The sequence below is a fragment of the Dendrobates tinctorius genome, unplaced genomic scaffold (assembly GCF_039654945.1).
Source record: "Dendrobates tinctorius isolate UK_male_01 unplaced genomic scaffold, ASM3965494v1 ptg000393l, whole genome shotgun sequence".
In the NCBI taxonomy this organism is placed as follows: Eukaryota; Metazoa; Chordata; class Amphibia; order Anura; family Dendrobatidae; genus Dendrobates; species Dendrobates tinctorius.
In genome coordinates this window covers 1,058,077-1,070,469 of record NW_027362059.1, presented here as the reverse complement: position 1 = coordinate 1,070,469, position 12,393 = coordinate 1,058,077, and the positions used below count along the sequence as shown (strand labels likewise).

Sequence of the window (12,393 nt, the reverse complement as noted above, 5' to 3'; positions counted from 1 at the left end):
TAAGTTCTGCTTTTTATTTTGTATCAAAAACTTATTTCATGCAATAAAATGCAAATTATGTAGCAATCATGCAAAGTGATTTTTCTGGATTTTATTTTTAGATTCTGTGTCTCATTGGTGACGTGTACCTACAGTGGGCACAGAAAGTATTCAGACCCCTTTACATTTTTCACTCTTTGTTTCATTGCAGCCATTTGGTAAATTCAAACTAGTTCATTTTTTCTCATTAATGTGCACTCTGCACCCCATCCTGACTGAAAAATACAGAAATTATTAAATTTGCAAAAATTTCTACAAGAAAAACTGAAATATCCCATGGTGATAAGTATTCAGCCCCTTTGCTCCGTGTTGAGGAGAAGCACCTTTTGAGCTAGTACAGCCATGAGTCGTCTTGGGAATGATGCCACAAGTTTACTTTTATATCAAGATGAAACCTGGCCTGGATAGCACCATCCCTCAGACCATTATTAAGTTGGAGGGGTTAGAATGGTCTTATGATGATATGAGTGAATGCTTTATGTTTATCCCTTCGCTATGACGCCAAAAATATATCTCCTATAAATATTGGATCTATGCAGACCCAATATTCGTTATGGACCACTGGCTCCAAAAGGTCTAGTGAGGCCTGCCTCTGTGAACAAAGCTATGACTTGCTTTCTTTTTCCCAGCAAATCTCCCTGTTATTACCTGATCACTGCGGAAGGCCCCTTTTTCAATGGAGATAGAAGTGTCCGCGCTCTCTCACGTCCCCTGTTTTAATTAGTTTCTTTCTTCTCTAGTTATAATTAGTTCCATAGGTTCAATAGGAGGGTGATATGTCCCCTAACTGGAGATGACAAGAGAGAGAAACAACTGCACTCAAAATATTTTTGAGTGCGTCTGTTTCTCTTTCTTGTCATGATTTTTGGACCGAGTCCAGGTTCAGCCAGCACCTGATTTTTCAACGGAGTGCATGTCAGTCATTCTTTAATTTGACCCTTTCTGGAGATGACATCCATGTTTAACCCCTTTGTCATTGGCTTCCTCTTGTGTGAGACTTTGCAGCAGTGACAGCCCTGAAGTCTGGAGACCATGGCCGTCACCATCGCTGGTTTCCTCCAGTGTGAGACTTTGCAGCAGTGACAGCCCTGAAGTCTGGAGGCCATGGCCGCCACCATCGCTGGTTTCCTCCAGTGTGAGGCTTCGCTGCCTTCACTGCAGTGACTTCAGTTCTCGCTTGTTTATGGGTCTTTCTGCCTTCAGTTTTGTCTTCAGCCTGTGAAATGTGGCTCAATAGGCTGAGACCTGGTGCTGACTCGGCCATTGCAGAATATTCCACTTCTTTGCTTTCACAGGATGTTTTGGGTCATTGTCCATCTATCCTGTGAAGCGTCGTCCAATCAGCCTTGCTGCATTTGGCTGAATGAGCGGAAAGTATCGCCCTGTACACACAGGATTCATCCGGCTGCTCCTATCTTCAGCCTCATCAATAACCACTAGTGACCCGGTGCCTTTGGCAGCCATCACAACGCCTCCACCATGTGTTACACGGTGTGCCGCGGATCCGGAGCCACTTCAAGCCTTTCTTTTTCCCATCATTCTGGTACAGGTTGATTTTGCTTTTGCTTTTTCAGAACTTGGCGGTTTCTGTAGATGTTTTTTTTTTTTTGGGAAAGTCTAATTTGGCCTATCTGTTTTCCGGCTGATTAATGGTTTGCACATTTTGGTGACCCTCTAGGTTTTTGATCTCCTTACGTCTTCTCTTTATGGTGAATTTAGATACTGAGAAAATGTTTTGTGGTTCCACAGCAGAATTTCTGGTCCTGCGTTTCGTGTGCATCAACGTTTATATTTCATATTCTGACTTTGACAATAGTGAGCTGATAAAGTTTGTCTGTTTTTGTTAAATATTGAGACATCATTTTTTCGGAGGGTGGTCTTCTCTAGAGGGGGAGGTTGTGAAAGGGATCTTCTTTACCATAGGAAGGATCATGTTCATCCAGCACTGGTGTCTTCCTGGGACGTCCATGCCTTCTGAGTTTTTCAAATCTCATCAGGGGTTGTGTGCCGCTCTGCCGGCCGGGATACCCAAGGGCAGCGCTGGGGCCGTGTGCCGCTCTGCCGGCCGGGATACCCAAGGGCAGCGCTGGGGCCGTGTGCCGCTCTGCCGGCCGGGATACCCAAGGGCAGCGCTGGGGCCGTGTGCCGCGCTGCCGAATCACATCCTCATTTGGCCACAGAAAAATTTGAGAATTTGTAGCTCTTGCAAGGGGGGTGGGGATGAAATAAACAAATGCAAATTATTCTTGGATCCTAAAGGGCTTAGCCCTGGAGGGGGGGTGGCCATGAGTAGGGAGGGAGGTGACCATGAGTAGGGTGTGGGGCTCTTCAGCCCTGGAGGGAGGTGACCATGAGTAGGGTGTGGGGCTCGGCAGCCCTGGAGGGAGGTGACCATGAGTAGGGTGTGGGGCTCGGCAGCCCTGGAGGGAGGTGACCATGAGTAGGATGTGGGAGGGAGGTGACCATGAGTAGGGTGCGGGGCTTGGCATCCCCGGAGGGAGGTGACCATGAGTAGGGTGTGGGGCTCGGCAGCCCTGGAGGGAGGTGACCATTAGTAGAGTGCGGGACTTGGCAGCTCTGGATGACGGGTGACCATGAGTACTGTATGGGGCTCGGCAGCCCTGGAGCGAGTTGACCATGAGCAGGGTGCGGGGCTGTGCAACCCTGGAGGAAGGTGAACACGAGTACGGGGTGGAGCTGTGAACACGAGTAGGGGGTGGGGCTGTGCAACCCTGGTGGGAGGTGAACACGAGTAGGGGCGGGGCTGTGCAACCCTGGCGGGAGGTGAACACGAGTAGGGGTGGGGCTGTGCAACCCTGGTGGGAGGTGAACACGAGTAGGGGGCGGGGCTGTGCAACCCTGGTGGAAGTTGACCACGAGTAGGGGGCAGGGCAGCCCTGGAGCAAGGTGACCACGAGTAGGGGGCGGGGCGGGGTTGGGCAGCACTGGAGCGAGGTGACCACGAGTAGGGGGTGGGGCTGGGCATCCCTGGAGGGAGGTGAGTAGGGGGCGGGGTGAGGCTGGGCAGCCCTGAAGGGAGGTGACCACGAGTAGGGGGCGGGGCTGGACAGCTCTGGAGCGAAGTGACCACGAGTAGGGGGCGGGGTTGGGCAGCCCTGAAGCGAGGTGACCACGAGTAGGGGATGGGGCGGGGCTGGGCTGGGCAGCCCTGGAGGGAGGTGACCATGAGTAGGGGGCAGGGCTGGGCTACCCTAGAGGGGCTGGATTTTTGGGAGTGTAGTGACCAGGATTGTTACCTTTATGTCTCCACAGGATCCAGCGTGGAGGTGAAAGAAGACAAATGTTGGGGGAAGATGGAAGTGTCCTCAAACCCACATCGTGCCAACAAACTAGCGGATGGGAACCCCAAGTCGTACTGGGAATCGAGTGGGAGCACCGGCTCCCATTATATCAACATCTTCATGCACCGCGGAGTGGTGATCCGGTGAGATGTGGCGCTGGGCGTGGGGCAGGGACCTGCACTCTGGATACATTTATATAACACAGGTCTGTACGCCCACTGCAGGCAGCTGCTGATGGTCGTGGCCAGTGAGGACTCCAGTTACATGCCGGCCCGGGTGCTCGTTATGGGTGGAGAGAACGCTTCCAATATCAGCACGGAGCTGAACGCGGTCAGTCATGTCCACACAATATAGCGTCTCTGACCGCGGACACCCCAGATCTATATCGTGGCAGTTGTCAGTGTCGTCCATATTGCTGTACTGGGGGCTGCCCCTGGGGTCTGAGGTCGTCATTGCTTTCTGTTCGTGTTCTGTTATTTTCCTATCTGTTCATGATCAGGTGAACATCTCCAGTTCCACCTCCCGCGTCGTGCTCCTGGAGAACGCCACACGTTTCTGGCCGGTGGTTCAGGTGAAGATCAAGCGGTGTCAGCAGGTAATGTGCAACCCCGGAGCTGCAGTGTTGGCGTGCTGCAGTGTTGGCGTGCTGCTGTGTTGGCGTGGGGCTGTGTTGGCGTGGGGCTGTGTTGGCGTGGGGCTGTGTTGGCGTGGGGCTGCTGTTGTGCTGGCGTGGGGCTGCTGCTGTGTTGGCGTGGGGCTGCTGCTGTGTTGGCGTGGGGCTGCTGCTGTGTTGGCGTGGGGCTGCTGCTGTGTTGGCGTGGGGCTGCTGCTGTGTTGGCGTGGGGCTGCTGCTGTGTTGGCGTGGGGCTGCTGCTGTGCTGGCGTGGGGCTGTGTTAGCATGCTGCTGCGTGGGCGTGGGGCTGCTGCTGCGTTGGCATGCTGCTTCGTTGGCGTAGTGCTGCTGCTGCATTCAGCCTCACACCACGCTCATGTAGTGCTGTCTTTCTGCAGGGTGGTATTGACACAAGGGTCCGCGGTCTGGAGGTTCTGGGGCCAAAGCCGACGTTCTGGCCAGTGTTTAAGGAACAGCTGTGTCGGAGAACGTTCCTCTTCTACACCAGCCGAGCTCACAGTTGGGGGCAGGAGATCTGTGAGAAGAAGGAGCGCTTACTGCAACTGTTCAGCAGGTAGCACCAGGTGGGAGCAGACGCCCTTTGCCCTGGTGGTTTCTCCTGTCACTGATTGGTCGTCTCGTTGCAGGTTGAACCGAGCTTTGTCACATGAGCAGGAGTTTGCAGATCGGTTCCTGCCGGACAATGAGGCTGCGCAGGCACTGGGCCGGACCTGTTGGGAGGCACTGATATCTCCTCTGGTGAGGAGCATCACAACCTCAGGTAAGAGCCTCCCGGACCCCTGTGTTCTGCTTACCTGCTAGGTGGTAGGTCACCTTGCAATTTTCTTACAGACTCCGGAGCTGTGAGCCCCCTCAGTTGGCTTCTTAACCGCTACCTGGAGAACATTCAGGGGGCGCGAAGACCCAAGGCCCAAACCTCAATCTTCAACTCTCGGGTCCGCAGGCTCACTCACCTCCTGGTCCATGTAGACACCAGCGCTCAGGACACTGCTGGATTGAAGCCCCCCAGTAAGACCAGTGAGTGACTTATCCACTCACCTGACGGGAAGTAGGACGGGAGCCTGTGTTTTAGGTGGGGAGGGGTCTATGGTGTTACGTTTGCCTCTCTCCTCAGATGGGAAGAGTCGAGACACACTTAGTCCTCCTGTGAGACCCTCCGGTTCTGGATGGAGCAGTATGGCGGGAATTGCCCAGTGCTGGCAAGAGGTGGTCCGGAAGCAGGTAGAGGCTGCTCTGGAGTTGTGTGGGATGGACCCCTCCACTGTTACTGGGTGTAATTCCCATTATGTCCTCCAGGTGCAGCGCTTTCTGGAGATGTACTGGAATAATGTGGATCTGGCTCCTCGGATCTGCTCCATGTACCGGGCTCTCAGACTCGCCATGGACGAGATGTTTGGGCAGCAGACGCGGTTCTTACTGTCTCTGCGCCACGGCTTCTGTGAAGGGTTGTTGCAGCTGTCGTTCCTGACTGCGCTACATGTGAGTCTGACTGTGGTGTGGCCCCCTCTGGTGTCTTGTGTGTGGTGTGGCCCCCGGATGTTGTGTGGTCCCCTGTAATATTTCGGATATTTGTATGTTGCAGGTGACGGAGCAGTTTGCTCGCTATATAGATCAGCTGGTAACTGCGATTCGTGCAGATTCTTCTGATCTCCGGGCCCTGGAACTGCTGCAGGAATTCTTGGACTTTATTCTTTTCTTGTCTGATCTGGAACTGGCCAATTCCTTTGAGCATTTTTACAGGTTTGTATATTCTCATGTTTCCTTGTGATGTTCTCTGTGCTGCTGTTCTGTATGATGCTGTTCTGTATGATGCCGTCCTCTATGCTGCTGTTCTGTATGATGCCGTCCTCTGTGGTGCTGCCGCCCTCTGTACTGCTGTTCTGTATGATGCCGCCCTCTGTGCTGCCGCCCTCTGTATGATGCTGTCCTCTGTGCTGCTGCCGCCCTCTGTACTGCTGTTCTGTATGAAGCCGTCCTCGGTGCTGCCGCCTTCTGTACTGCTGTTCTGTATGATGCCTCCCTCTGTGCTGCCGCCCTCTGTACTGCTGTTCTGTATGATGCCGTCCTCTGTGCTGCCGTCCTCTGTACTGCTGTTCTGTATGATGCCGTCCTCTGTGCCGCCGGCCTCTGTGCTGCAGCGCTGCTGTTCTGTATGATGCCGCCCTCTGTGCTGCTGTTCTGTATGATGCCGTCCTCTGTGCTGCTGTTCTGTATGATGCCGTCCTCTGTGCTGCTGTTCTGTATGATGCCGTCCTCTGTGCTGCTGTTCTGTATGATGCCGTCCTCTGTGCTGCTGTTCTGTATGATGCCGTCCTCTGTGCTGCTGTTCTGTATGATGCCGTCCACTGTGCCGCCGCCCTCTGTGCTGCTGTTCAGTATGATGCCGTCCTCTATGCTGCTGTTCTGTATGATGCCGTCCTCTGTGCTGCTGTTCTGTATGATGCCGTCCTCTGTGCTGCTGTTCTGTATGATGCCGTCCTCTGTGCTGCTGTTCTGTATGATGCCATCCTCTGTGCTGCTGTTCTGTATGATGCCGTCCTCTGTGCTGCTGTTCTGTATGATGCCGTCCTCTGTGCTGCTGTTCTGTATGATGCCGTCCTCTGTGCTGCTGTTCTGTATGATGCTGTCCTCTGTGCTGCTCTGTATGATGCCGCCCTCTGTGCCGCCGCCCTCTGTGCTGCTGTTCTGTATGATGCCGTCTTCTGTGCTGCTGTTCTGTATGATGCTGTCCTCTGTGCTGCTCTGTATGATGCCGCCCTCTGTGCCGCCGCCCTCTGTGCTGCTGTTCTGTATGATGCCGTCCTCTGTGCTGCCGTTCTGTATGATGCCGTTCTGTATGATGCCGTCCTCTGTGCTGCTGTTCTGTATGATGCCGTCCTCTGTGCCGCCGTCCTCTGTGCTGCTGTTCTGTATGATGCAGTCCTCTGTGCTGCTGTTCTGTATGATGCAGTCCTCTGTGCTGCTGTTCTGTATGATGCTGTCCTCTGTGCTGCTGTCCTTTATGATGCCGTCCTCTGTGCTGCTGTTCTGTATGATGCTGTCCTCTGTGCTGCTGTTCTGTATGATGCCGTCCTCTGTGCTGCCGTTCTGTATGATGCCGTTTTGTATGATGCCGTCCTCTGTGCTGCTGTTCTGTATGATGCCGTCCACTATGCCGCCGCCCTCTCTGCTGCTGTTCTGTATGATGCCGTCTTCTGTGCTGCTGTTCTGTATGATGCTGTCCTCTGTGCTGCTCTGTATGATGCCGCCCTCTGTGCCGCCGCCCTCTGTGCCGCTGTTCTGTATGATGCTGTCCTCTGTGCTGCTGTTCTGTATGATGCCGCCCTCTGTGCTGCTGTTCTGTATGATGCCGTCCTCTGTGCTGCCGTCCTCTGTGCTGCTGTTCTGTATGATGCCGCCCTCTGTGCCGCCGCCCTCTGTGCTGCTGTTCTGTATTATGCCGTCCTCTTTGCTGCTGTTCTGTATGATGCTGTCCTCTGTGCTGTTCTGTATGATGCCGCCCTCTGTGCCGCCGCCCTCTGTGCTGCTGTTCTGTATGATGCCGTCCTCTGTGCTGCTGTTCTGTATGATGCTGTCCTCTGTGCTGCTCTGTATGATGCCGCCCTCTGTGCCGCCGCCCTCTGTGCTGCTGTTCTGTATGATGCCGCCCTCTGTGCTGCTGTTCTGTATGATGCCGCCCTCTGTGCCGCCGCCCTCTGTGCTGCTGTTTCCAGGCCCTGGTTCCCATGATGCTTTGTATTGCAGGCATTACCTGGCAGATAGGCTCCTTTCCCTCGGACCCTGCTGGCTGGAGAACACGGTGGTTGATCACATTGGAATTTGTTTCCCAAATCGATTCCCACAGCAGATGCTGAAAAACTTACAGGAGGGTAAAGATCTACTGCAAGAAGAACATTTGTACCGACTGCAGGAGCGCGATAGAGAAGTTCTATCTGAGGAGAACGAGGAGGAGGAGGACGACGACCAGGAGGAGGAGATGGTGGTGAGGAAGAGATGGTAGCAGAGAGTAGGAGGAAGAGTTGGCAGTATGACAAGGATAAAGGTGTGATGATCATGGGGAGGAGATGAAGGGAAGAGGAAATGTTGCGGAGGAGGATAACTAGCAAGACTGGGATAAGGCGATTATGAGGATTAGGTAGGCAGGGGAGGATCAGGACAGCCGAGAGGAGGAGCTGATGGGGAGGAGGATCAGGGAGAGGAGATGTATGGAGGTGTACCAGGAGATGGAGAGCATGATGGTGAGAAGGAAAATTAGATGGTGGTGGTGAGTTGGTGTTAAGTGTGAGGAGGAGTTGGAGGTGAGGAAAAGTGAGGGAGATAAGAAGGGGGACCAATAGAAGGGTTATGATAGTGAGAAGAAGGGGGGATAGTGAGGAGGAGATGTTAATGGAGGATGGTGTGGTGGAGGAAGTTTAACTATGAAGACCAGGAAAAGAAGATTGTGAGAAGTTGGGAGTAGGTAAGAATCAAATCAGAAAGTAAAATTTGTTGGTGATGGTATAGTGAGGAGGATTGAAAAAATGTTTAGGTCCAGAAAGAGAATGGGTATAGGAAGAGAGGTTTGTGAGCAGGACTGCCAGGTAGGTGCAGAGATGGTGTGAGAGAAAGTGGAGGATTGTAAAGAGGAAGACCAGGAGAAAGGAGTAGATGGTGAAGAGTAACACAAGGATGAGGAGGACTAGGAAGAAGAGATGGCTGGTGTAAGAGGTATGAAGAGGAGATGGTAATGAGGAGGAACAGTTGGAGGTGAGGGTAAGTGTGGGGGGTGTTGAAGAGTAGATGGTGAGGAAGCGGACTAGTAGGAGAAGATGGGAAGGAGGAGGATATGGAGGACATGGTGCGGAAAGGAGGACCAGGAGTAGGAGATGGTGAGGGGGCGAGGATTTGATTGTAGGAGGTAATGATGAGAAGCAGAACCAGGAGGAGAATGAGGTGGGTTGAGGGAAAATGGAGAATGACGATAAGGAGAAAATGTTGAAGAGTAGGATCACGGGGTGGAGAAAAAGATGGTTAGGACAGGGACGAGGTGATAGTAAAGATGAGATGGTGACGAGGCGGGCCTGGATAGGGAGATAGTGAGGGAAAAGAGGATGCTGCGGAGGAGTTGTTGGTGATGAAGAGGACAGGAAGAAGGAGATGGTTAATAGTGAAGGAGATGGTAAAGGGTAAGGTTGGAGGATGGTGAGATGGAAAACCAGGAGATGGTGGGGAAGAGGGGAAAGAGGGGGAGATGGTGAAGAGAAATTGGGGGATGAGGAGGAGCAAGCCGAGAAAATGGTGAGGAGGTAAGAGTTTGAAGCAGGACCAAGATGGGGAGATGGTGAGGGGTAAGGAGAATAATGAGCAGGAAGACATGGTGTTGGGAAAGATGGCTGGTTATGTGGAGGTTCAGGAGATGGTCAGGCTAAAGGGAAGGAGGAGGAGATGGCAAAGATGGTGAGGAGGACCAAGTGGGGGATATTGTGAGGAGAAAAAATAAAGAGTTTGTAGGAGGACTAGGATGAGATGATGAGCGGTGGTGGGAAATATTAAGTAGGATGGATAAGGGGAGGACCAGGAAGGGGAGCAGGTTAGGATGATAACCAAGGGTAGGTGAAGGTGAGGAAAAGGAGATGGTGAGGGGTAGTGGCCGGTGGTGAGGAGTAAATGGCAAGGAAGCGGAGGTGTTTAGGGGAAGAAGGAATCGTGAGATGATGGAGTGAATGATAAGATCCAAGAAGATGAGATGATGAGGGCAAGTGGGTGATTTGGAGGAAGAGAACCAGAAGGGGAAGATGAGGAGGACCGGTAGGAGTTGAGGAGAAGGGGGTGATGAAAGAGTAGGGGCAGTGCTGAACCCGAGAAATTAAATGGGTAATAGCGACTTGGGATATCTTTAAAAATTAACTTGTATTGGGTAATTTGTTAAAAAGACTTAACCCAGACACAAACAAAACATAAAGTGCAAATGTGCAACAAGTGTAGTCCCACATGAGATGGTAAAAAAGTATCGGATTCCCACTGTCGTACCCAATAAGGATAGGGCGATGGTATATACACAGGTTTCCTTAAGCAAGACCAATCCGGTCTTATCCCAGAGCTCATGACGTTACCTACATGAACATAGTGGGGTACTAGGTTTATCATGTATTGGCCTGTGTCCATGTGCATATATAACCATTAATCCAGAGCGATCTCCTCTCACATCAATGTTTGTCTAATAGGTATAGATAAGTGCACCACACCAGGAGGGCCTTTCTCACCCCAATGAGGGGAGTGTACACTTAACAAGACCATAACTAGGGATTTGTGAGCGTTACCCTCAGATCTCTGCAGACCCCTGGCATAGCGGCACAAAATCCATGTAGGGGCCCTGGTATGTTTCCTCCTTAGAGACATGATTGTAGCATGTGACGTATTTCTGGTCCTCGGACTGCACGCGCTGAACTTCCCATCTGTGGAATGCAGGAAGCCCGCGTGAACCGTAAACGTCACTTCCGGGGCATGACCATTCGCATGTAAAGCAGAGAATATCGTGACGGAGGTCGGAATTTGCTCCATATAGAGAACGGAGTGGACTTTACCAGCTTCACCCGGTAGCAGAGCATGAAAAAGGATGAACTGCCGAAGTATGGCACGTGGTGCGTCCTTATGATATAATCATGTACCAAGATGCATCTTAAGGGCCTAGTGCAGGTAACCCTGTGACAGCAACATATTACCAAATCAATCATCACAGGAGCAGGACAAACACGACAGATCAAAAATGTGTGAAATATACATAGGGGGAGTCATCAATGGAGACAAGAGGGACAAAAAATTCAGTAAAAAATAAAAGGGACACGACGGATCCTCTAGGAAAAGAGGGGTGTGCCAAAATCCCTATGACAAAGCTGGGCTATGCAAAAACTACCTAACACTGAGGTTGACACCCTATTAACCTGTGCATTGGCGCCAACACTCAACGGCGGCTGTCCCTAGTGATGACTGGCCCTATTACCACACTAACCCAAAGAAGGGAAAGTCAGCTGCTCATTGAGCCCCTTGGGACTCATGGTTTGTAGGTGAAAGATCCATTTAGTCTCACTTTGCAAAATAAATTTGTCCCAGTTTCCTCCTGTAACTAGTGGGTAGATCCTCACCTCCAAATAGAAACTGGAGACAGCGCCTCAAAAGTTGGTGAAAAATTCTTTGTTTCTTTATTCTGCCCTCTGTGCGTCCTGCCCTCTCTGTGCGTCCTGCCCTCTCTGTGCGTCCTGCCCTCTCTGTGCGTCCTGCCCTCTCTGTGCGTCCTGCCCTCTCTGTGCGTCCTGCCCTCTCTGTGCGTCCTGCCCTCTCTGTGCGTCCTGCCCTCTCTGTGCCTTCTGCCCTCTCTGTGCCTTCTGCCCTCTCTGTGCCTTCTGCCCTCTCTGTGCCTTCTGCCCTCTCTGTGCGTCCTGCCCTCTCTGTGCGTCCTGCCCTCTCTGTGCCTCCTGCCCTCTCTGTGCCTCCTGCCCTCTCTGTGCCTTCTGCCCTCTCTGTGCCTTCTGCCCTCTCTGTGCCTTCTGCCCTCTCTGTGCCTTCTGCCCTCTCTGTGCCTTCTGCCCTCTCTGTGCCTTCTGCCCTCTCTGTGCCTTCTGCCCTCTCTGTGCCTTCTGCCCTCTGTGGCCACAACTTTTGAGGTGCTGTCTTCATTTTCTCTTTGGATGTCTGGATATTTTCCGGGAAGGACTCTGGAATTGACGTGCGCCTCTATTGTGGGTAAAGTTGACCCCCTACTGCTATGAGGTGCTGTAGATTGTTTCTTGTTTGCATATATGGTGGGTAGATCCTGTCTATCCCCATGACCTTCATGACTCTATGTACAAGGGCGATGTGATTTGCTCCAGCTGTGTCCCTTTTGGTAAGGGTGCCATTCAGATGCTCCCCTGCCCTTTTTCTGAACTTTCTCTTCGTTTTACCGATGTACTCTAACCCACAGTCACACGTGGCCTTGTGCACTACGCCTTTCATGCGGCAGTTTATAAAGTGGTGAATGGGGTAAGACAATCCGGTTACTTTACTTCTGAACTCCTTGCCTTAGGACATAGTCTTACACTTCTGACAGTTGCCACACTTTTTTTTTTTTTCACCATGAACTTTTTATTATTTTATAAAGACATTACTTTAGTCCAGTCAAAATACGGTTTGACCCGGAACAAATTCCAAGAAAGCGTTTTTTGATTTTTTTTATTACTATTATATGTGGGGAAGAACATATTAAAAGTTTTCCAAAAATTGATCACCACAAAGGTCCTAACTATGACGTCATAAGACGATGACAGCCATCGCACTAAAAATAACGAATATTTCCCTAATTCAAAGCTGTAGCTTTAGGTTACAGAAGAGTTTGCATTTTGTATACTATATATTTTCATATAACAATTTTTATACAAAGTTTTATACTAACTTCATGGACA

At 51.6% G+C, this 12,393-nt stretch overlaps 1 protein-coding gene across 7 annotated transcripts in view; it reads left to right on the top strand.

Annotated features, from left to right (window-relative positions):
• CUL9 (cullin 9) overlaps positions 1-12,393 on the top strand; it is a 244,072-nt gene that overhangs the window by 46,284 nt on the left and 185,395 nt on the right. For 6 of the 7 annotated variants that reach the window (XM_073563508.1, XM_073563511.1, XM_073563505.1 and 3 more), the window contains exons 16-25: positions 3,313-3,484; positions 3,566-3,671; positions 3,841-3,936; positions 4,354-4,529; positions 4,603-4,736; positions 4,808-4,993; positions 5,091-5,197; positions 5,273-5,455; positions 5,559-5,716; positions 7,721-7,958. In XM_073563508.1, coding sequence (XP_073419609.1) covers positions 3,313-3,484; positions 3,566-3,671; positions 3,841-3,936; positions 4,354-4,529; positions 4,603-4,736; positions 4,808-4,993; positions 5,091-5,197; positions 5,273-5,455; positions 5,559-5,716; positions 7,721-7,958 — 1,556 coding nt within the window. The remainder of the gene's footprint in view (positions 1-3,312; positions 3,485-3,565; positions 3,672-3,840; positions 3,937-4,353; positions 4,530-4,602; positions 4,737-4,807; positions 4,994-5,090; positions 5,198-5,272; positions 5,456-5,558; positions 5,717-7,720; positions 7,959-12,393) is intronic. The other variant, XM_073563509.1, reaches the window with a different exon arrangement.